Source organism: Coregonus clupeaformis, unplaced genomic scaffold (genome assembly GCF_020615455.1).
Source record: "Coregonus clupeaformis isolate EN_2021a unplaced genomic scaffold, ASM2061545v1 scaf1624, whole genome shotgun sequence".
Taxonomy (NCBI): Eukaryota; Metazoa; Chordata; class Actinopteri; order Salmoniformes; family Salmonidae; genus Coregonus; species Coregonus clupeaformis.
Genome location: NW_025535078.1, coordinates 35,479 through 60,593, shown reverse-complemented (window position 1 = coordinate 60,593; position 25,115 = coordinate 35,479). Strand labels below are relative to the sequence as shown.

The following is a 25,115-nucleotide window of genomic DNA, read 5'->3' as shown; positions in this document are numbered from 1 at the left end:
TATAGTAATCAATGTTTCTTTAATATGCAAGCATAAAAAAAAGACATGTAGCTACAAAGACAGAATACATCTAGGGATTCACAAAAATAAAACATCAAAAAGTTAATATCCTAGAGTAGTAGTGCACAGGGGTTGGGGTTAGGCGTCTTTGACCCGTAATCATCCGTGGGTTAGTGATGTCACGAGGTGGTTAATTTAATGTGGCTGTAATGTTACCAGTTCAAACTAGTTTTGGAGAAACAAAGGGGAGGGTGACAAATAAGAGCAAGCGGGCCGGGCTAGAGGTATTGGAGGACTGTAAAAAATCTCTTGTGGCTCAGAGTAAGACCTTTAACTCTCGCCAAGAAGTACGATCAAAGAAAACAAGTAAGTTATATGTGTATTTGTCCAAATGTATGGTGATGATGTTACTTTGTGTCACTCAATACAACATTGTCATTACTCACTTTTAATAGTTCAAATATATAGTCTCCAACATCGGAATCCTCTGAAGAATAACTGACGTGTCGTGTGTAATTTCTTCTTGGGAGGTTTAATTTGTGTGTAGGTTTCATTATTCGAGTTTTCCTTTTTAGTTGTGGTTTTTTTAAATAATTTATGCACCATGTTTTGGCTTTACCGCATAGATTCATAACTTTTGCCAGTAATGAACACACAACTTTTGTCCCATACACGCGATTTGCGCAAAAAGCAAGTGGCACTGCATATTGGAATAAACTTTCGTTGAATCAAAAACTTTTCGTTTAATCTTAAATATGAAGTCAAGGATTGCAGTACAAATACTGGAACAGAACGAACTTGTTTAGTTCTACAACTTTGCAAGCGGTTCTGCTTAGGGTTCTGAAGAATTTGTGGACAAATTACGTTTTGTTTTAATAACTGATTGACTTTGAGTTTAATAACTTTGTAATTATGTTAGCTATTTTTTGCACTGTGTGACAACGTCCTCAGGGGTGACACATTCTAGTGTTGAATATAGTGAAGATACATAGTTTGAAAGTGTACTTTTACATGTCTTTGTTCACCTTAAAGTAAAGCATAACCATTTATTCCACAATCTTAATTGTGTTCATGTCCAGAAGTCTTTTGCTTTCTGTTTGGGCCATTGAATGGTTTCTATGACCAGAAAACTTCACTTGAACAATAACTCTAAGTGGCTCTGGATAAGAGCTTCTGCTAAATGACTAAAATTAATATACATCCCACCTCAATAATATGACCACTGAAATCGACTCTAACCTCAAGTACATGTATTCAATGCTATCCACTCCACTCAAGAGTTGTTCTCCTTTTCACCTGACCACAATTTATGGCTGCCCCGCCTGTCATTTGCTTTCTCCCCCCATATCCAAAGTAGGTGCTGTGTAAGAGGCTGTAAAATATTATTTGCAGTCAGATATAACGATCAAAGCAACATAACCTTAGAGAGATGAAATGGGAGAAGATAGTCCTCAGTCTGTTGTTATCATTGTTTTTCCAGTTGTATTTTTGTCTCTTTTAGAAAGTTATTGGGCACGCTGGATACAGCTAGTGCCTCAGGGTTAGTTTTAGAAAGGGAGGAGGGGGTAGCATGGGGGCTTCAGAGCTTGGCAGATGGACCTTGAGGCAATGGGCACAGATAATCAGTGGAGAGAAACAGCTTTGAAAAGACAGAGAGAACTCTCCCGGCTATTCAAATGCACCATTCAGCCTGATTTCAGCAGAGATGTATGGGTGCAGGGCCCCTCTACTATTCTCTCACTGCTCATGGGTATGATGGAGTATGTTCATTGGATATGTTAACGTGTCGTGAAATAGGAAGGAATGAGAAGTAAGTAGGCAAGGGCCACTGTCTCTTTTAGAGAATAAACCATTCTGTCATGACTGCCATGCCTCAACTAGAAGGGATATTATTTTTCACATCTTTGACGGCAGGGAGGATGTTTAGCTGTTGACAATGAAGTTATAATAGATCAAGTGCACTTGCACAGTTGGTCTCTGACGGCCAGAATCCACCTATATTTTTATATTTGATCAAATAAAGCATCGATTCAGCCATTTGTTGGCCACTAAGTGTTACTTCCTGAAGTAGGCCAGGACATTCTGTGTCTTTGTTAACTGTCTTTCTTTAGAGTGACCCTCTACCCTGCAGTGTCTCTCTGATTGGCCTTAGTAGGCATTCCATCCTTTTTTTGCGGTCAGTGGCTTTTCTGAGAAGACGAGAATGCTGCTTTGCAGTGAAAACAAGAGTGACTTTACGCTTCATGCTTTTCAGGTTCAGTGTAGTCCTGCTTTCCGTGTGTTGTTGTTGTTGTTTTGTTGTAGAACTGATCTAGATGTGTGTTTGACAGTAACTCTAATGTTATCTATTTGATCACAGTGGTCTAGGACCATTAGATTGTTAGCAAGAGGAAGCACCATTTGAGTCAATCAATTATGATGGTTACGGTATCTGATCCAATTTGACTATTTGGTTTGCTTTCTGCTATGCAATAAATATGATGTTTATCCCATTGTGTGATGGGTAGATGGTGGTAGTTGGGTGTGGTGGGGGGGTTTGAATATTGGGTGATGTTTCATAATGACATGTTTATGGTTGGGAAAGGATGATCTCTTATACACCCATAGCTAACTATTCTAACATTCTCGTTACAGCTGCATTACTGATGGATAAAGATTACTGGCACGGATAAAAATAGCAATGTTTGTAGGCATATTAAGCTAATTATTGGGCATGCTCTAGCTCTAGTAAGCTGTGGTATTTTAAGATGACCTTTCTCCCAATATGCTAAGTTCACATTCAGATGTGTGGAAATGTATGCACTCACTAACTGTAAGTCGCTTCTGGATAAGAGCGTCTTCAAATGACTAAAATGTTTTTTTTTTAATTGAACAAAGACTCTGCATGGGATATCTGTCTAGTGGCCCTTTAGAATGGAGTGAAAAGAGACCAGGAAAAAGGCTCTGTTTTGATACAGGGAGTCTGCATTAGCAAAGAACAATAAAAGATTTTGAGGGTGTTTTGGGCCTCACCCTTGGCAAGGCTCAGTGGGTTAGACGAGGCCTGCTGGGTGTTGTTTCATCAAAGACAAAAGTGTTGCCTGGAGTAGCCCTCGACATTTATGACATGGGGAAGAATGTCATTGGAACTGCTTGCTGGTGCGGAAAAAAAGAGCCAGCTTTTTTCTTGAAAATGGGACTCTATCATTTTTAACAGTGATACAAAAAAGATAGAGATTCAGTGAGTGGTGGTAGTTGAAAATGGAGAGTGTCCAGAGATTTGTGGTTGCTTGGAGTGTTTAGTTATGCCACTGACGCTTAATTACTTTTTTTGAGGACAGAAGACAGATTTACTGGGTCAACAGAATATTTTATCAACTGGCTTGAAGAGGAGCAGTAAGGCGTATGTGCCAGAGGCCCGGCCGGCCTGGCCTGGTGTAGCCATCACTTTCATTCGCAGTCCTTTTGATGAGCAGTCAAACAAAGAACTAACACTTTCAGAAGCCAATTGTAAAGTTGCCTGATAAAATGATCGTGCCTTGGTCGATTCTCAGGTAGACCAACTGCCCTTCAGTAGTGAGTGGATGGCTGCCACTTATGGCATTCTGCCTCACACAGTACGAGGCTATAGTTCAGAGAGGTGATAACCTCAAATGGATTGGACTTTTCCAGTGAGTTGTTGATTCATCAGCTGTGGCTGACCTTTCTATTCAGGACTGCCCGCAGGCAGGGAAAGTTCAATGTGAGCATACGGCAATGTGAGCGGATGTGGCTGCCATCTCTGCTTAGCTTCTGGACATATTGGCTCAGGCACAAACCAATAAAACAAATGTTGCTGTTAGATGAGTTTTGTGTGGGCGACGGGCATTTCACAAGGGTGCTGTTCATCAGAGACTTCCCAGCAAACCGGGAACATTCACAGAACATTATCTAAGATTCCTGGGGTTGGTGTGTGCTGAGGAAAGGTTCATAAAGGAGTAATAAAGGCCTAGTTCACAAATGTAGTTAAATCTATTTATATATATTTTTATATATATATATATATATATTAATATTTTCTTATTTACATTTATCAGGGGGTGCTGCAGCATCCCTGCTTCCTGTGGCTATGTCTTTGGAATGTTCTCCCAACATTCACAAACATTTTCTTTACAACATCTATAAAAACTAGCACAGAACATTCCCAAGGTTCCATTAGATTCTCATCACATGTTCTTAGAACATACTGCCACAACAAAAATGTGGGCACAATAGAACTGGTTCTGAGGAACATTATAGGAACGTTCTACTAATGTTGATGGATATGTTATTCAAAACACCCATAAAAACAAGCAGGGAATATTCCTACAATTGTCTCAAAAAGTAGTGTGACATTATGAAATGATGGTTCTAATAACGTTCCCTGAAAATACTTAAGCAATAAAATGTTGGAGCAATAGAAGTTGTTCTTAAAAAACATTCCTGGAATATTCAGCTAATGTTGATGGAGATATTACTACTAACACCTATAACAACAAACAATAAACATTCCTGCGGGACTCAATTCTGTAAGGTTATGACATGATGATCCAGAATTGTTCTAAAAAACATACTTCAACAATAATGCAATTAGTTCTGAAAACATTGCTGCAATGTTCTGCTAATATTGATGTGTAATGTAACATTATTATACTGTATGAAGTTGTCAAACTTAAAAAAAATGGCATTCCTATCTTCTTACATCATTATATTTTTTTAGGGTATTGTCCAAACAAAGCTATAGCTTTTTTCAAGAATGGTAATGAAGTAGATTTGAACCTGCGATCTGCCATCTTCAAGCCCTGTAGGCTACTTAGTCTGCTGCACCACCAGGATCTTAATGTTTCTAGTGGATCCTTAAATTATGATCCAAACTATGGCTACAGTATATGTCTTAGTACATATGCACATCTATGTACACCGCTCCGCAATACTGCCAGGAAATAATTTAACAAGAATTCTGAAATCAAGTTTGCCCCTCCTGTAGCTCAGTTGGTAGAGCAACGGGGGCCAGTATGAAAATGTATGCACTCACTAACTGTAAGTCATTCTGGATAAGAGCGTCTGCTAAATGACTCAAATGTAAAATGTAGGGAAAATGAAAGTAAAAACGTCCCAACTATAAAGCATATAAAGATAATTGGTAGAGAAAGAAATAATAGAGGATACATATTTTTCTAGATTTTGTTATCCTATCTTTTGCAAAGATAAAGACCACAACCTGGAAGTCAGAGTAAAGGTGTAAACAGCTTTATATTTGTGTTAGTCACATCCCAGTGGCGCAGTGGATTAATTCCAAGGATAACACTCCAAAGCCCAGGTTTGATCCCTGCTTGCAACTATCAACCAAATACGGTAGAATCAAATCCAAATAATTGCCATATGTGTTTCTACATGGATTGTTGTACAAATAACACTAACACATGAAAGAAACCTCTATCGACTGTTCAATACTTAATTTGATGACATTGAGGGAATGTTTTGTGCACCCTGATACAAACATTGTAAGAATGTCATCAAAACTGGACAGATTTGGTGTTTTGGTAACCTCTCTTATCATATCCCCACAATGTTCCCATAACCTAAATACATGTGTTAGGAACTTTTAAAGAACATAAAAATGTGTTTTGGGAATGTTCTGCAACATCAGGTGAATGTTTTTTTAACGTAATAGAAACATTGTAATTATCAGCACAACTGGGCAGTTTTTGTGTTTTGGGAACATATTTATTCCATGTCCCCACAATGTTACCACAGCCTAAAGAAATGTGTTAGGAACTTTTAAAGAACATAAAAAATGTGTTCTGGGAACGTTTGTAACATCAGGTGAAGGTTTTTTGCATTCTAAAATAAACATTGCATAATCATCCGCACAACTGGACAGTTTTTGTGTTTTAGGAACAGATCTTTTGTCATGTCCCCACAATGTTCCCACCAGACTGTTCCCACAATCTAATGAAACATTCTGGGAACCTTTTAAAGAACAGACAAATGTGTTCTGGGGAACATTCTTGCAACATCAAGCAAATGTTTTATGCAAACATTGTATAATCACTCAGCACAACTTGACATATGTTGTATTATGAGAACATTTGCCAACCTAACAAATGTTCTGGGAACTTCACAGGACCAATTTTTGGTTTGCTGGGTTGGCATCTTAGTTTGTGTTGTAGGAAGATTCATTGTAACGTCCACATGACATATCGTGAACAGCCCAGAATGTGACATCTTAGTTTCCTGCTGCTGTGTGATCTCAATTCTTTGTTCTCGATGCCTTCAGTGTTTGTGTTCCACTAGGACACTAGTAGGATTTGTGCATTTTGCCAGTCGTTAATGAGGGGTCCTAATTAATCATAACCAATAATCAGGCTATGGCACAGAAAACACATCTTGTGCCTTGAATGTTGATTGTATGTCACAGAAATAAACGTCATAATATTCCAAGCACTTCTTTGCATAGCGAGAGCAATGTTTGCGTTTTTATTACCCGGGAAGCAGATTGATTGAATAGGGCCGCTAATCTTTTGAAGGGAAAGCATTAAATACTTTTAGATTCCCACCAGAAAATCAAGGATTTGGTATTATAGGCAACCTTGTTTTGAAGTCAGATTCCTGGAATGAAAAGAGTTACTCTTTGTGGGTGTTCTTCAAACTAATACAAGACCTGTCTGTCCGGCACATCTCGGAGCTCTTCTAACCCAGACAGAGGCATGCAGTTCCTCTGTGTCCCCCAGAAGAATGGCTTCAAACCAAGCCTCTTCCATCGCGCTCTCCCTGTCAGGGCGGCCCCTATCACCTCCCAGCAGGTGGGTTAGCCTTCACCATGGTGATCTGGTGCTGCCTTCCATTCCCTGCTAGCACTGGGGACTGTTGGAAAGAATAGACATTAACTCAATTAAGTCAGAGAATAAATAGAAATTCAGAACTTGAGATATGCCTATAGACAACCAGACATTTCAGAAATAGAGGTCTATTACTTTATCTATGAGTTACTGCCCTCTTCTTTCGAACTAGACTCTTAAAGCTGAAATCTGTAAAGGGGGGAAACAGTGCCACTGTTCGCTTCAGCGCCTTTGTTTTTAGGGGTTTAGCAGAAACTTACACTCAAACAACATGACCAGCCTAGCAAATCTGTAAAGTATGGCACATTGTGGCACTATTGGACAGGAAACAAACATTAATGCAAACTCATTGGCTCATAGCGGCCATATTGTTTCAGCTAGTCTTGCATCCATAGATGCTATATACAAATTTGGTCCCGATCGGTCCAGCGGTTCTGGAGTAGAAGACGTAAAAATTATCCAAAATACATCAAAAGCATATTGTATTGCATGATCCGTTTCATTTTGAGTTCTGATATTTGGCAATCATGGTAAACAGTACCGAAGTAACTTGTCCTAGGGCTATGTGTCAATTTTTTCCTGATGGTGGCACAGTGGGCCATTGCTGAACCCCACCATGCAATGACCATTATACATAAAGATGGGAAGCGCCATTGTGACAATAAGATGACATGAGTTGTGTTCAATGTGTCATCAACATGAAGAGGATAGATTTATGTTTTCAAACATATTCCAGGCACTGCATGTCACAAAATGAAATGTTGTATTTTGTTTGGTGTTCATGTTGGAAAATGTGTTGTTTTGTGTAAGGGGGAAGTGAAAGAGTGGAGTGGCTGGCAGACCCATTGATCCGCATTGCTGGTTGTGTGTGCCTCAAAGTTTGTCTGATTGACCCTAAATTGAGTCATGAGAGCATAGGAAAAAATCTATACAATCTTTCAGCCGTCTCACATATATTTTCCCAGTTCTCACTCTCACAGGCTCAGTGTCAAAGCTTTAAAACTGTTTAATGTAATGAGTTTTGTACAACATGATGTGTTTTGCTCTTTGACCATAATTCCTTATTCACCTTTTACCTCTAAAGTAGAGTTGTAATGTGCAGACTCCTCATGAACGGACATGTAATTAGTTTGATATAGCTGGCAATTATCAATATTTGACCTTGATCGTGATCTTTCAACTCTCATCTCGATTATAGATACACACCAGAGGAACATCAGATTGACCTTTGGAACAGCAGATGTCACCTCAAATGACACACAATATGCCCCTACAGAATGGTAACATTATTTCTAGTGCCACAATTGTAATGGAATGTTTTTTTTTCTTTTCCCTCTTTTTGAAATTTTCTCTCCAGTATGCGGGGTTTGTTCTCAACAGTCTTGGTGCTTCTTGTGGCCTTGATGATAGTCACCACTGAAGCAGGCAAAAATAAGAAAGGTAAGGGATTTGCTATGTATTGCTTTAATTTGCCGTGCACAGTTTTAGAATTAGCATAGCAGTTGCACCTTTCATGAGGTTCATAAAGCCTCAGTTGGAAACCTGTCCTTACTAATTGTAATATTGCTGATATTATTTATGTCGGTATATATTTTTTCATAATTGCAACTTGATATTTTTGTTTCACAGAGAAGGGGAAAGGGGCCAAGGGTGGTGCCTCTGACTGTGCTGAATGGCGCTATGGTAGCTGTGTGCCTAACAGCGGAGACTGTGGAGTCGGTGTCAGAGAGGGTACCTGCAACGACCAGATGAGGAAACTGAAATGCAAAGTACCTTGCAACTGGAAGAAGGAGTTCAAGCGGTAGGAATTAGACATTGATATATGATTCCATTTCCTTGATATACCTTATAATTTCTCAAAGTGTAAAGTGGTGGTCAGTCAATCAGAAATATAGCAAACATGTAATTCATAGGTTACTACATAATTATAATTGTATCATGTCATTTCTTAGTAAATACCTAGTAATTTACATAACCACAAAAAACGACAGAACTATTTATTTAGAATAAATTATGTTCAGACTGTTTTATGATAGACTGACGACTCACACTAAATTATTCCGCTGCTCTGTCGTTCACAACATACTTTAGTCTGAGACGGCCATCATTGAAGTTGTTTGTGGTGACGAGGGGCACGAGGGGCGTTGTGCAAAGCAAAGTCATCAGCGATTGGATCGTCTCTAACCAATAAGAGTATCAAAGCCAATTACGTTTTTTCAAACCGCTGCTTTACCCAGTGTGTTCTGGCTCTGGCCCAACCCATCGGTTTTTGGACCAATCAGACGGCACGAATGTGTTCGCATTCGGTGAAGGGTCGGGGAGGTACTCAGATCCAGACTCATTGCGGGGAAGAAACGAACGTACGTGGGCGTGGCGTAGCGTTTGGCCGGAGCAAGGAGTCTGGGTAGCCATGCAAGCTCTATGGTGGTGTGTTCCATACTCAACGGTTTTCCCTTCTGACCTGTGCCGTTTCAGCTGACTGCAAGTATAAGTTTGGCAGCTGGGGGGAGTGTGACACAGCTACTGGATCCAAGAACCGGTCTGGAACCCTGAAAAAGGCCCTGTACAACGCAGAGTGCCAACCCACCATCAAGGTGTCTAAGCCATGCCCCTCAAAGACCAAGACCAAGGCCAAAGGTAATGTAAGAAGTAGAAATGTAAGTAATGTAATAAAGTAAAATTCCTATCCACAAATGAGTATGTCATATTGAGCAAGGAATCTATGATGAATTGACCCTATTGTTTGATCATTTTTTATTGTCTTCCTACAGGAAAGAAGGGAAGTGGGAAGGAGAACTAAAAGGTCCACATTGAACAAGTGATTGGTTTGATTTTATTACGCAATATCCTTTGCTTTTTCAACAAACATAATATGCACAAGTGAATTATGAGATGTCAAGTGGGCCTTTCCTTCAAATACAGTATAACAAATGCTAAACGTCTCTGAATATTGACCAAATATCCCACAAACACAATTTTTTTCACATATTTCCAGGTGTCGGTGGCCTGGCAATTTGGCCTGCTTGTGTTCTGATAATTCCATAGTGTTAGTAGGTTTCAGCGCTGGACATGCTGTATTATGCAAGATATGCAAGAAACAGATACTTTGACCTCACCTGTGTTCTAGATCTACCTAAACCTTGTGATGTACAACATTTTCCAGAGTTTGTTGTATTTTTTGTATGCTCTCAGTTCCTTTACATTAGTTCAACTTGAGTCAAGGCAAAGCTCCTTGTTTGAGATTATTTCTTAACCAGTAGATCGTTTGATATACTTGAGTTTTTTTAATTAAAATGTTCATCTTACATTGTTGTGATTGTTATAGTTTTCTCTTGACTACCAATTAGTATTACTAACATAATTGATGAGTGGATTTCAATTGTGTCAATTAGTAAAAGTACAGAGATGCAAATCAACTATTTTTCTAGTAAACTGAGGACTGTCAGCTCAACGTTTTTCATGTACAATACAAAGCTGAGCTTGAATGCTCAAGAGAATGCAGTCATTGTCTTTGTAAAGATAATAGTGGTATTGTTACAAACAATTCGTTTTATAATATATATACTTCAAAAGGTGTCTGGCGATTTTGAGTAAACTGCTGTGTTCATATTTTTGCAAACACACATACACACACCTTCACACAGTTCATCTGTACTCTCATTTTTATAATTACTGTCATTATTATTCCACAAACCCTTGGAACAGAAAAGAATCAACCACTTTAAATAAACTCTCAGAATTTTGACTATTGGTTGTTTTGTGTTTCTTCTTAGTAAAGATTTGTTAAGTCTCTGCTTTTGTTGAAATATACAGTGGCAATTGAACTTACTACATTCATGCAATTAAAGAGAGACCATATAAATAAATAAAGAACATCTTTGGTTGAAATGTCCTATGTGGCATCGATATGTGTCAGAAACATTTATTCTAGTTTCAAAATGTACTACAAAGTGTAAATATGATAATATTGGTCATAAAGTCAGTCTCGTCCAAAACAGAGATTTGCGAGATTATTAGGAAAAAAGGGTATGTCACGGCATGAAGGGATGTAACAATTTTCCTTCGGTTGGGTTTATTTAATTCCTGCCCACATTTTGCAGCACCCAAGTAGTGCCCAGCACACTGACCATTTGGTTTGACTTTGGATACCTATGGGGCTAGTTAGGGACCATCAGTAAATTACGCAATGTACACTACCGGTCAAATGTTTTAGAACACCTACTCATTCAAGAGTTTTCTTTATTTTTACTCTTTTATACATTGTAGAATAATAGTGAAGACATCAAAACTATGAAATAACACATATGGAATCATGTAGAAACCAAAAAGTGTTAAACAAATCAAAATATATTTTTCTTCAAATAGCCACCCTTTGCCTTGATGACAGCTTTGCACACTCTTGGCATTCCCTCAACCAGCTAATGAGGTAGTCACATGAATGCATTTCAATTAACAGGTGTGCCTTCTTAAAGTTAATTTGTGGAATTTCTTTCCTTCTTAATGCGTTTGAGCCAATCAGTTGTGTTGTGACAAGGTAGGGGGGTATACAGAAGATAGCCCTATTTAGTGAAAGACCAAGTCCATATTATGGCAAGAACAGCTCAAATAAGCAAAGAGAAACGACAGTCCATCATTACTTTAAGACATGAAGGTCAGTCAATCCGAACATTTCAATAACTTTTGCAGTCGCAAAAACCATCACGCTATGATGAAACTGGCTCTCATGAGGACCCGCCACAGGAATGGAAGACCCAGAGTTCCTCTGCTGCAGAGGATAAGTTCATTAGAGTTACCAGCCTCAGAAATTGCAGCCCAAATAAATTCTTCACAGAGTTCAAGTAACAGACACATCAACTGTCCAGAGGAGACTGTGTGAATCAGGCCTTCATGGTCAAATTACATTTTAGTCATTTAGCAGTTAGTGAGTGCATACATTTTTTCATACTGGCCCCCCTGTGGGAATCGAACCCACAACCTTGGCATTGCAAGCGCAATGCTCTACCAACTGAGCTACAGTTGCCGCAACGAAAACCACTACTAAAAGACACCAATGAGAAGAAGAGACACGAGCAATGGACATTAGACCGGTGGAAATTTGTCCTTTGGTCTGGTGTCCAAATTGGAGATTTTGGTTCCAACCGCTGTGTCTTTGTGAGACGCGGTGTGGGAGAACGGATGATCTCCGCATGTGTGTTTCCCACCGTAAGGCATGGAGGAGGAGGTGTTATGGTGTGGGGTGCTTGCTGGTGACACTGTCTGTGATTTATTTAGAATTCAAGGTACACTTTAACCAGGATGGCTACCACAGCATTCTGCAGCGATACGCCATCCCATCTGGTTTGGGCTTAGTGGGACTATTATTTATTTTTCAACAGTACAATGACCCAACACACCTCCAAGCTGTGTAAGGGCTATTTTACCAAGAAGGGAGAGTGATGGAGTGCTGCATCTGTCACGATCGTTGGACGGACGGACGGACCAGGCGCAGCGTGATATGCATAGCATGTTTATTATACCGAATAAACACAATGACAAAACAACAAACGAAACGAAACGTGAAGTCCAAGGTACACAAACAACATACCTCACACGGAACAAGATCCCACAACTCAATTGTGCCAATAGGCTGCCTAGTATGGTCCCCAATCAGAGACAACAAGCGACAGCTGCCTCTGATTGGGAACCACACCGACCAACATAGAAATACCCATACTAGAACCTATAACCAAGAACAACACAACATAGAATATACACACCCTGACTCAACATATAAGCGTCCCTGAGTCAGGGCGTGACATACCCCCAAAGTGCGGACTCCGACCGCACAACATAAACATAACAGGGTAGGGAACGGGTGGGCATTCCGCCTCGAGGCGGATCCGGCTCAGGCGTGACGACCTCTCACTCTTCGCCTCCCTGTTGCCTGGTCTGGTCTAGACCTTGGCCGTTATAATATAATAATATAATATGCCATTTAGCAGACGCTTTTATCCAAAGCGACTTACAGTCATGCGTGCATACATATATTTTTTTTTGTGTATGGGTGGTCCCGGGATCGGAACCCACTACCTTGGCGTTACAAGCGCTGTGCTCTACCAGCTGAGCTACAGAGGACCACACGTTGCTTCCCCTCTCCTTCCTCCCACTATACTCCAAGCCCCTGTCTGGACCCTGGTGTGAGACCCCGAACCTGGAGAGGGGCTGACGTCTGGGTCTGGACTGGAGCCGCTGACCGGAGCTGGACCGGGCACCGGTGGAGCGGACTGCTCAGGCTCCGGACTGGAGCCGCTGACCGGAGCTGGACTGGGCACCGGTGGAGCGGACTGCTCTGGCTCCGGAGTGGAGACGCTGACCGGAGCTGAACTGGGCACCGGTAGAGCGGACTGCTCTGGCTCTGGAGTAGAGCAGCTGACCGGTGCCGAACCAGGCACCGGTGGAACAGGCACGGGCCGTGCCGGACTGGACACACGCACCACTGGCTTGGTGCGAGGAGCAGGAACAGGCCGGACCGGGCTGGCGACGCACACCACTGGCTTGGTGCGAGGGGCAGGAACAGGCCGGGCCGGGTTGGCACGCGCACCACTGTCCTGGTGCGAGGGCAGAACAGGCCGGACCGGGCTGGCGACGCGCACCACTGGCTTGGTGCGAGGGGCAGAACAGGCCGGACCGGCTGGCGGCGCGCACCACTGGCTGGTGCGAGAGCAGGAACAGGCCGGGGTGGCGACGCGCACCACTGGCTGTCAGGCCGACCGGGCTGGCGGCGCACCACTGGCTTGGTGCGAGGCAGAACAGGCCGGGCCGGGCGCACGCCACCACTGGCGTGCGAGGGACAGGCGGACCGGGTGGCGCGCGCACCACTGGCTTGGTCCGAGGGGCCGGAACAGGCCGGAGACCATCGCGCCCCTCCCTCGCACCAAGCCAGTGGTGCGAGGAGCAGGAACAGGCCGGGCCGGGACTGGCGATCGCACGACTAGCGGTGCGAGGGGCAGGAACAGGCCGGGCCTGGCGGCGGCGCACCACTGGCTTGGTGCAAGGAGCAGGAACGGGTCGGGCCGTGCTGGGAAACCGCACCACTGGCCTAGTGCGGGGAGCAGGAACGGGCCGGACCGGACTGCCACACGCACCACTTGCTTGTGCGAGGAGCGGGACTGGGTTCCTTTGTCCCCCGCTCCTTCTTGCTGCCTACCAGCTCCACTCTCGCCGTGCCTCTACACTTTCCTTCTCCCTTTTAGCCTCCTGTAGCCTCGTCATCCACCTCGTATGCCCCCCCAAAAAATGTTATTGGGGTTGCCTCTCGGGTCTCCGTCGTCGGCCACGGTTGCCCGTTCTCCTCTCCTGCCTGGGCATCTACCTCGCCATGGCCCTTTCCCTGCAAATATCTCCTCCCATGACCACCATTTGCCCACCTGTGACATGGCTATTCGCTCCCTCCTGGGCACGCTGCTTGGTCCTTGTTTGGTGGGATCTTCTGTCACGATCGTTGACGGACAGGACGGACTAAGGCGCAGCGTGATATGCATACATGTTTATTATGCCGAATAAACACAATGACAAAACAACAAACTAAATGAAACGTGAAGTCCAAGGTACACAACAACATACCTCACAGGAACAAGATCCCACAACTCAATAGTGCCAATAGGCTTCCTAAGTATGGTCCCCAATCAGAGACAACGAGCGACAGCTGCCTCTGATTGGGAACCACACCGGCCAACATAGAAATACCCATACTAGAACCTATAACATAGAACAACACAACATAGAATATACACACCCTGACTCAACATATAAGCGTCCCCGGAGTCAGGGCGTGACAGCATCAGATGACCTTGCCTCCACAATCTCCCGACCTCAACCAAATTGAGATGGTTTGTGATGTAGTCGGACCGCAGAGTGAAGGAAAAGCAGCCAACAAGTGCTCAGCAAATGTGGGAACTTCTTCAAGACAATTGGAAAAAGCATTCCAGGTGAAGCTGGTTGAGAGAATGCCAAGAGTGCGCAAAGCTGTCATCAAAGCAAAGGGTGGCTATTTGAAGAATTTCAAATATAAAATATATTTTGATTTTATTAACACTTCTTTGGTTACTACATGATTTCATATGTGTTATATTATTATTCTACAATGTAGAAAACAGTAAAAATAAAGAAAAACCCTTGAATGAGTAGGTGTTCTAAAACTTTTGACCGGTAGTGTACATACATGGGACAATATTTTTAAATGTCAATAGCTCCAAATATCAATGACATAAAAACCTCAAACAATCTATAAATTGTAGAAATTCATATACAAATATTGAAAATATTTAATGAGAACTAAAAGGTGTGCAACATTAAAATTAAAACATTTTCCCATTTACATTGTGTAATATATTGGCGGTTCCTAACTAGCCCCACAGATAGACTATCCAAAGTCAAACCAACTTTGCCACAGTCTGGCTGAAGCTGATTGGCAAAAGAAGTTGGCTAGTTTGCTAGCTAGCTTAGGCTACTTCCAGACACAATACCTGGTTAGACTGTTTCAAGTTATCTAGAAGGGTAAGTGACTGTGTACAGTTTTGGCAGAGTGAATGTACAAACGCCTCTCACCTGCAAACACACATAAGAGACACCACATTAAAGCATGCCTTCAAGACCTGAATCTCATTCTCAATTTCATTTCCTAATGAGGACGATTGAAACCGAGGCTAAATCAGTAAGTTCAGCCCTCCTTTCATGACCTGTCACGTTCATTACTAAGTTACTGTTGTAAGATCAAGTAATAAAATGTATGGCACTAGTTGAGAGATAATGATGTCAAATGTCAGGCGATGTCTCATCATTATTGCTAAAAAAGAGGACATGGTTGAATGAGTAAACCAAATGACCCTTAAAACCGGGCAAACTAGTAGATTTGAAAGCCCACAGGGCCTTGCTGAGTGCATGACCTGAAGTCATGGTGCCATAATTTGTGCTGATCTGTTTTGGCTCTGAGGGTCTCCTGCTGGATCTGGTGCTCCCCCTGGGCTCTCAGCACAGCCATGAGCTCATACTGTGTCACTGCTCGGTCACCCGGCCCCAGCGCTCCTCCCATTGTCTCATACAGATATCACTACCTGTCAATGTTAACTCCATATTCCATAGTCTGACTGGTAATAATCGAGCATGCAAAATATATTCCATTAATACTATATATTAAATCAAAAGCATACTGTGCATGTAAAATCATTTCAAATACTATTCCAATGGTACAATATCTTTGTTAAGCATTAGAAAATGATACAATCCTCTGTACACTGTCTCTGGATAGTTGTTTTAGGGAGGGCCATACTACAGGAAACTGGTCATGTTTTACACTCTCCCCTTTCACCCCTTTTTTGGGTCGCACTCAGCCTGTCATGCCAATGTTATATTAATGAGCTTTACCACGACAGTAATCACCCCATGATCATTTCAAAATCAGTTTTATATGGATGCACATCCATAGCTGGTCATTCTACATTACCAGGTCATACACAATATCAGTTATTTTCCCACTAATCCCTATTTTGATGCATTTAGTTCTTTGTCAGAAGGTCATTCTTTGAAAATCCATTGAACCATTTAGATAAGCTAGTAATATAACCCACCTAATCATTGGTGTGACCTCATGAATATGGATATAGGCTGGGAGGTACAAATTGGACTTCACACATTGTAATCCAACATGGAGAATAGTGGCAAAGTTACAAATATAAGCGATTTAGTCACCAATGGCATTCAAAACAAAAAACAACTGCTTACATTTTTTTGAAATACACTCTCTATATCAATTTAGAAATACACTCTTGATATCTCTTGCATATACATACAGTTATATATATATATATATATATATATTATATTCAATTTGTAAAATTATGTGTAAATCACAAACATAATACAAGAGAGGTACAAACATTCAGATATTAAATGCATGAGAGAAACTGCACTTTTTAGAGCATACAATGGCCTTCTATTTACACATTCATAATTAGGCAGGAGATAAAATAGAAAATATGTTTAATACTCTCGAGATAAGTATCCCCTATAAACAAGTGTTTGTTTTTTGTACCGGTAGTTCCATTCGCAGTGAAGACTAAATTTAAAAACACTTTCATAATTGTGAAGCTGGCAAAGAATTAAAGCTTTACCGTTGCCTGTGGGTGTTTCTCCTTATAACGTAACAAGATACATTAATTGTTTGGAGCCAAACACTGGTTGTTAACTTATGCCATGGCCTTGTACTGCCATCAACAGTTTGTCAGCTTTGAAGATCACCTTTGCGCAAAACAGATACATCAATATTTTGGTCAGTGGGAGGTGAATGGAAATGCATACTGTACTTTCAAGTCACCAGCAGTATGTTGCAGTACTTGGACGTACGTGCAACTAGCCTTGAGGTTAGATCCATATCATCTTTGCTCTCCATATCATGTTATGACCACATTGCTCTCCATATCACATTATGATAATGATTCACTGATGTGAGGGAGTGCCTCCATTTCTGTGAGGAGTTAATAACTCTCAATAATAAGGAGGTGGGAGAGGAGGAAATAGATTGTTTAATTAGACATTTCATGCTTGTTTCATTTATACTGTTGTATAAAGGAAGATTTCCAAGCTCCTTTTTAATGTGTCTTTTGCCGTACACCCAGACATTATGTAACACTCTCCTCACTGTCTCTGATTTCGGTGGTGGTATCTTGGAGAGGGATGACTGAAGTCTTGGCCTGGCCTTAGTCTACAGACGTTCAGCTGGGCTTTTTGAAGATTGTTACCACATTTCAGTGGATACGAATTAGTCCTTATTGGTCTTCACAGTAAGGGTCCAAGAGGCAATGAAGACAACTTAGACATGTTTAGACTCCATAACTTTGGCTGATCTCAGATTCTTCATTTGCCCCATCCTCACATTGGCAATCATACTCATACTGTATCATTTGGAAATAGCTATGATGTTACTATCTTCTGTGGCTAAGACATCTCAGAGGAGCATTGAGTGTGACATAAGTTCATAAACATGACTGAGGAGGCTCCCTCCTCCCCTCCTACTGTAACCACTCAGGCCTCCAGATGTCTTAGTAATATTAACCCTCCACCAGCCCCTATTTACTGTATGCTCCAGCTCATCTTGTTCCAATATTCTTATACTGGCACATGAGGAGGTTCTTGAAGGTCTTCTTGAAGGTGGCGTTGCAGAGGGCGTAGCAGGCTGGGTTGATGGTGCTGTTGACGTAGCACAGCCAGTAGCCGATGGCCCACACAGTGTCCGGGACACAGGAGTGGCAGAAGGTGCTGATGAGCACCATGACATTGTCGGGGTCCATGTGAGGATGAAGGCAAGTAGGATGGCGAAGATGGTTTTGGTCACCTTCTTCTCCCTGGCTGCCATTTGGCGCTTTCTCTTCGCCTGGCTCGCGGGCAATACTGGCAAACTTGCGCGCCACCTTCCGGGGACGGTTGACTGGGATAGAGCGGCTCTCACCCCCCTGGATGGGTGGCTGAATCTCGATGGCAGTGATGCACTCGTCACCAGCCTGCTTGGTTACAATCTTAATCTTGGACCATTTGGAGGCAGGGTTGAGTTTGACGGTTGCCGCTGCAGGTGCAGGTTCAGGTGCAGGAGCAGGAGCAGGTGCAGGAGCAACGCCAAGGCCCCCTTCGGAAATGGCTTCACTGTTGGCCCTCTCCTTAGCGTTTTTGGGGGCAATGCTGGCTGTGCTTGAGTCATTGGAACTTTCTTTCTCTTCTGGATTGACACTAGCGTTAGCCTTGGTGGAAACAACAGACTCATCAATGTTGCCATTCTTCACAGCTTCACCAGTGTTGCAGGACTCCAGACTGGGCTTGGGGGACTGGTTGTTGTTATTCTGTCTGTTAAGGATGTGGCTCTTGAGTGGGTTAGGTATCTTGAGGCCTTTCTTCTTTTCTCAGCCTCAGGCTTCTGCTTGGACACACGGCTGCGGCTGGCCAGAGAGATGTGGATATAGAGCACCATCATGATGACCACAGGCAGGTAGAAGGCAGCGATGGCTGTGCAAAGTGACTGCAGGGTTGGAGAGAAACTGGATGTAGCACTCTCCTGGTGGAACCGTGCGCTCTCCAACAATAAACTGCCAAAACAGGATAGCAGGGGCCCAAAGAATGAAGGAGAGAATCCAGGCACCTGCAATCATCAGCCCAGCCATTTTGGTGGTCCTTCTGGCTGGATAGCTCAGGGGCTTGGTGACACAGAAGTAGCGGTCAAAGCTAATAATAAGAAGGTTCATGACAGAAGCATTGCTCACCACGTAATCCAGGGCCAGCCACAAGTCACACGCTACAGGTCCCAGGGGCCAATAGCCCACGATGATGTAGACAGTGTAGAGGTTCATGGAGAACGCACCAATGATAAGGTCAGCACACGCCAGGCTAAACAGGAAATAGTTGTTGAACAGTCTGGAGGTGCCGATTGACTTTAATGGAGAGCATCACCAGGATGTTGCCTGTGACAGTGACAAAACTAAGGGAGCCTGTAACCAGGGCGATGAAGACCATCTCCACGGCTTTGTAGGGGCTTCCCACCCCTCCTCCCCGCCACACAGGTCTCATTGGTGCCAGAATCATTACAGCTGAGGTTGGCTGAGAAGACATCACTGGAAATGTTGCTCCAAGGAGCCTGAAAAGGAAGCACAATGATAACAATATGTTAATTCTGGATGCTTAGCACAAACCTCCCAACATATCTACTGTTATGTAACATCTTGCCCTCGGCTAAATGGTCTTCGCCAAGACATTTCATTCTGAAATGTAATATACAGTATGAAAGTCTGAAGACATAAAGCACATAATACTATATGTTTTTACTTCCAAGCGAAGAATAGCTTGGTTAGGTGTTCATCCTCGGTTATGTGTTCTGGTTTTATGGGCATGTGCATATGCAAATTAGTATTTGCATTCAAAATTATATATCGTAGTAAATGTTTAAGCCGTTGACAACCTGAGCTAGTGAATATGCATGCCTGAGATATTTTACAGATCCTTCAGTTTACCTAGCTCCGATGAACAAATTAGCAGACAAAAGGTTTATGACATGAACATGGGCCTGGACAGCATGCCTGGTGAATGGCCTTGGGTGAGGAGGGTTGGGTTCATGTTGTATTGCTGCTCAGTGATGTATTCTACAGCATGCTCTGTGCAGCTGTCTGTTCATTCAATTAAGACATCACAGATAATTAAATTAAACACAGCACTAAACGTCAACATCTCTTTCTGGTTATTTAGATTGCCCCAAAGGTTAATTATTTAAGCCTCTCTAAAACAGTTGAGATTAGATGCATTTTAAGGTATTTTCCCCTCGCATACTAATGAAAAACATCGGATAGAAAGTACCCAAGCCGAGCCTGCGATGTGACATTGATGTGTAAGAATATGTGACTCTGAGCTCAAATTATGCATAATTAGCCTACCATTAGCATTGAATAGTAATCCGATTTTTCTATCAAGGATAACTATCTGTGTCAGGAATGGATCCCCCACATTAAATATTGAGAATATAAAAAGGCATTTCCTAAGTTTCGTCATCATCGGCACAGCACCCGATACTCAGCGGAAATTCTCAGTTGTCAGCCAACTGTAAAGCTTTGTAATGCAAACAGAAAAGTTGCAGAGGTACGTCCTGACAAAAGACACTTCCACTATACAATACTAGCTTGAGGAGGAAATACTGTTGAAAGTGTAGCTGAGTCTGTCTCTGCTCTGTCTAGGGCTAGGCACTACTAAAGCAGTATAGTTCAGTATTCTGTTTGTAGTGTTGTAGTTTGGAAACCCAACTGTATAAAACATGATCAAATAATACAAAAACAAAACAACAGTAGAAATGCAAGGCAGGGCATTAGAACAACAAACAAACCCCATTCAATAAGGATATCAATTTATACAAAACACTAGCTAGGTGTTTCTGCAACGTGTGAACGTCAGCATGTCTTTAGCATAGCTTGATGGTGTGATTGTGTGATTCCATTGAAAGGCTGCCCTCTGATGGCAAAGCAGTGTTTTGCTAGGGGACACAGGAGATCTTTTCAATAATGATCAAAGACATAGCCCCTGTCTTTCAGTCAGAATATAGGATGTGACATGTTGCTTTTAATGCTCTCAGTCTTCTGTTGTTGTATACTGCTCCTGACCTCCAGAAGGTGGAACAGAGAACGAGGGGATTCGGTCCATAACCTGTTAAGTTCTCCATAACTGAGAGGCAGGAATCAAATAAAACCACCTACGGTCATATCGTAGGTTTGTTCTTTTTCACTGTTCAGCCAACTTTGAAGTTAAAAAATAACTCAGAGGAGATCAAACCAGTCTAAAAATCCATATTCCGGTGACGGAATAACCCATTCTTTGATGCCAGCAAGACAGAGATGCTGGCTGCTAACATTAAAATTGCTCTTAGTTTCAGTATCTTGCGGGAGTAGTTAACTTAATGTACTATAGTTAAACTAGTAATTTAACTACAATATGCAGTAGCTTGGAGGTAGCTGAACTCATTTCAAATCTAAGTTGTGATTCCAGTAGTTAATGACTTTTTGCCATGTAGCGGTGTTACTAACTACTGGAACTACACACAACTTTTTTGCTAAATGAAAAGAAAATAGGGTTGAAGAAGGCAAGAATGTCCCTTTCTTTTTCGGCATCAGACCTGTGTAGTTCTCACTTGAAGCTTAACTTTTCTAGCGAGAAGTAATTGGTAGCTTGGTAAACTACACTCAGTGGCCAGTTTATTAGGTACACATACAAATTGTTCGCTCCCTACAGACAGTGAGTCACGTGGCCATGGCTTGCTATATAAAGCAGGCAGACAGGCATCAAGGCATTCAGTTCCTGTTCGATTTAATGTTAGAATGGGCAAACAAGTTACTTAAGCGACTTTGAGCGTGGTATGATTGTGGTGCCAGGTGCGCCAATTCCAGTATCTCAGAAATGGCGGGCCTCCTGGGCTTTTGCACAACAGTGTCTAGGGTTTACCGAGAACGGTGCAACAAACAAAAACATCCAGTCAGCAGCAGTTCTGTGGGCAAAAACAACTCGTTGATGAGATAGGTCGAAGGAGAATGGCAAGAATCATGCAAGCTAACAGGCGAGCCACAAACAGGCAAATAACGGCGCAGTACAACAGTGGTGTGCAGAACAGCATCTCAGAACGCACAACTCACGGGTCCTTGTCACCGATGGGCTATTGCTGCAGATGACCACACTGGGTTCCACTCCTATCAGCTAAAAACAAGAAGAAGTGGCTCCAATGGGCATGTGATCATCAACACTGGACAATTTAGGTGTGGAAAGACATTGCCTGGTCCGACGAATCCCGGTTCCTGTTGAGTCCTGCTGATGAGTCAGGATTTGGTGTAAGCAGCATGACTCCATGGCCCCATCCTGCCTGGTGTCAACGGTACAGGCTGGTGGTGTAATGGTGTGGGGAAGAATTCAGGCTGTTCTGGAGGCAAAGGGGGTCCGACCCGGAACTAGATGGGTGTACCTAATAAACTATTTTAGAGTAGCTTCTCCAACACTGGTATCTTGGCTGAACACACTTGTGTGAGGTTTGTGTTTTTATCTGACTTTAAGCTCTGGAAATGTGAACCTCTTGACAACATGGTCCCAAAAGTCTGTCTGTGAGGGATTCCTCAAATAAAGGATTTGAATGATGTAAAAATGTACCTCTGTTGAGTGGGGAGCTAATATAGACTACATCACTCATAGCCACCCAGTTTAAGGAGAACAGTGACTTGGCTTTAAAGAACAGTGACTTGGCTTTTTTCAGATGTGAATAACTGAGCCCACATTGAGCCCACTGATCGAGGTTCTACTGTTCGGTGTAAAATGGTGTAGGCATGTAAGGGTTTCAGGGGAGTATTCATAATTAAACAGACAACTTTAATGTATTTCAGTCCCTGCCAAGGAATTATGCAATTAGAGAGAAATAGTTAAATATACAGTAGATAGGTGATTTTCTTACAGTGTAAAATCTCCCAATTACTGTCCCTGGCTCTAGCAATGTCATTCATTTTGGCACGACTGTGATATGCTCATGTCTAGCAAGAGAAAAGCAGATGCACTCCACTTGAAAGCCCTTAATGCCAAAATGTCTAAAACAGCCGTCACAGGCCAGATACTGTGATTAGGCTTTTTGGTCTTTGATGCTACAGGTAAAATGCAATATTTTATCAAATACAGGTACATATACATGACAGGTCATTTATCTCAGTGATTCTATATCAGTTTCTAAGTAAGTTTGATCCAGTTCCTGTTCATCCAATATCAAGGAGATTTCTCCTTTAAAGACAGCGGGTCACTATGTAGTCCAGCAAACAGCCTTGAATCTGAGCAGGGCCTATTTTAAGAACTTATACTTTGTCACTTGTGACTGTGATACTCTAAGGTACTAAGGTACTCATCTTACTCACCCCATCTTAAAGTATAGATGGTGGTATAGATTTATGAACCCGTAAGTAGTAAAGACATGTGATCCTCGATATAAGGCACTGTGCATTATGAAATATCTGTGAACATACAATATGATATACTATGAAATGCTATCATAGGTCTGATGCTATATACCATAGGATCAATTATATCTCATGGGATTCAATATGTCATGAGTTGTTTGTGCCTGTGACATGGCTTTTAAGTAAGAAAATAAGCATCAACAGTGTAGTCATATTCTTATTAGTAAAATAAGTAGTATTATCCAAGAATATATATTTCACTGTTGCACTATTGTACACATGGCCAAAAGTATGTGGACACCTGCTCATCGAACATCTCATTCCAAAATCATGGGCATTAAAATGGAGTTGGTCCCCCCTTTGCTGCTATAACATCCTCCACTTTTCTGGGAAGGCTTTCCACTAGTTTTCCACTGTTGGAACATTGCTGCGGGGACTTGCTTCCATTCAGCCACAAGAGCATTAGTGAGGTCGGGCACTGATGTTGGGTGATTAGGCCTGGCTCGCAGTCGGCGTTCCAATTTATCCCAAAGGTATTCGATGGGGTTGAGGTCAGGGCTCTGCGCAAGCCAGTCAAGTTCTTCCACACCAATCTTGACAAACCATTTCTGTATGGACCTCGCTTTGTGGACAGGGGGCATTGTCATGCTGAAAAAGGAAAGGCCTTCCCCAAACTGTTGCCACAAAGTTAGAAGCACAGAATCGTCTAGAATGTCATTGTAAATCAAATCAAATTTTATTTGTCACATACACGTGTTTAGCAGATGTTATTGCAGGTGTAGCGAAATGCTTGTGCTTCTAGCTCTGACAGTGCAGTAATATCTAACAAGTAATATCTAACAATTTCACAATATATACCCAATACACACAAATCTAGTAAGGAATGGAATTTAAGAATATATACATATATGGACAAGCAATGACAGAGCGGAATGGACTGAGACACAGTAGAATATTATAGAACAGAATACAGTATATACATATGAGATGAGTAGTGCAAGATATGTAAACATTATTAAAGTGACTAGTGTTCCATTTCTTAAAGTGGCCAGTGATTTCAATAGGCAGAAGCAGCCTCTAATGTGCTAGTGATGTATCATTAAAATTTCCCTTCACTGGAACTAAAGGGCCTAGCCCAAACCATGAAAAACAGCCCCAGACCATTATTCCTTCTCCACCAAACTTTACAGTTGCATTCGGGCAGGTAGCGTTCTCCGCCAAACCCAGAATAGTCAGTCGGACTGCCAGATGGTGAAGCGTGATTCATCACTCCAGAAAACGCGTTTCCACTGCTCCAGAGTCCAATAGCGGCGAGCTTTACACCACTCCAGCCAACACTTGGTATTGCACATTGTAATCTTAGGCTTGTGTGCGGCTGCCCAGCCATGGAAACCCATTTCATGAAGCTCCTGATGAACAGTTGCTTCCAGAGGCAGTTTGGAACTCGGTAGTGAGTGTTGCAACTGAGGACAGACGATTTTACGTGCTTTGTGCTTCAGCACTCGGCGGTCCCGTTCTGTGAGCTTGTGTGGCTTACCACTTCGCGGCTGAGCCGTTGTTGCTCCTAGATGTTTCAACTTCACAATAACAGCACTTAACAGTTGACCGGGGCAGCTCTAGCAGGCAGACATTTGACGAACTGACTTGTTGGAAAGGTGGCATCCTAAGATGGTGCCACGTTGAATGTCACTGAGCTCTTCAGTACGGGCCATTCTACTGCCAATGTTTTTCTATGGAGATTGAATGGCTGTGTGCTCAATTTTATACATAAAATTGCTGAATCCACTAATTTGAACGC

General features: G+C 42.3%; 1 protein-coding gene, 1 long non-coding RNA gene and 1 pseudogene across 2 annotated transcripts; 2 read left to right on the top strand and 1 right to left on the bottom strand.

Annotated features, from left to right (window-relative positions):
* The first annotated feature begins 222 nt into the window (after window positions 1–222).
* LOC123487300 lies at window positions 223–8,632 on the top strand. The gene is made up of 3 exons (XR_006659719.1): window positions 223–366; window positions 8,197–8,279; window positions 8,469–8,632. It is a non-coding gene; the product is annotated as an uncharacterized LOC123487300 (long non-coding RNA).
* Window positions 8,633–9,250: 618 nt separating this feature from the next.
* LOC123487302 (midkine-A-like) lies at window positions 9,251–10,584 on the top strand (the record flags this gene model as incomplete). Its single annotated transcript, XM_045218517.1, has 2 exons — window positions 9,251–9,476; window positions 9,611–10,584. Coding segments are annotated over 2 exons (255 nt in total), but the record flags the coding sequence as incomplete, so codon positions are not given.
* Window positions 10,585–17,946: 7,362 nt separating this feature from the next.
* LOC123487301 lies at window positions 17,947–19,394 on the bottom strand (annotated as a pseudogene).
* Window positions 19,395–25,115: the final 5,721 nt, after the last annotated feature.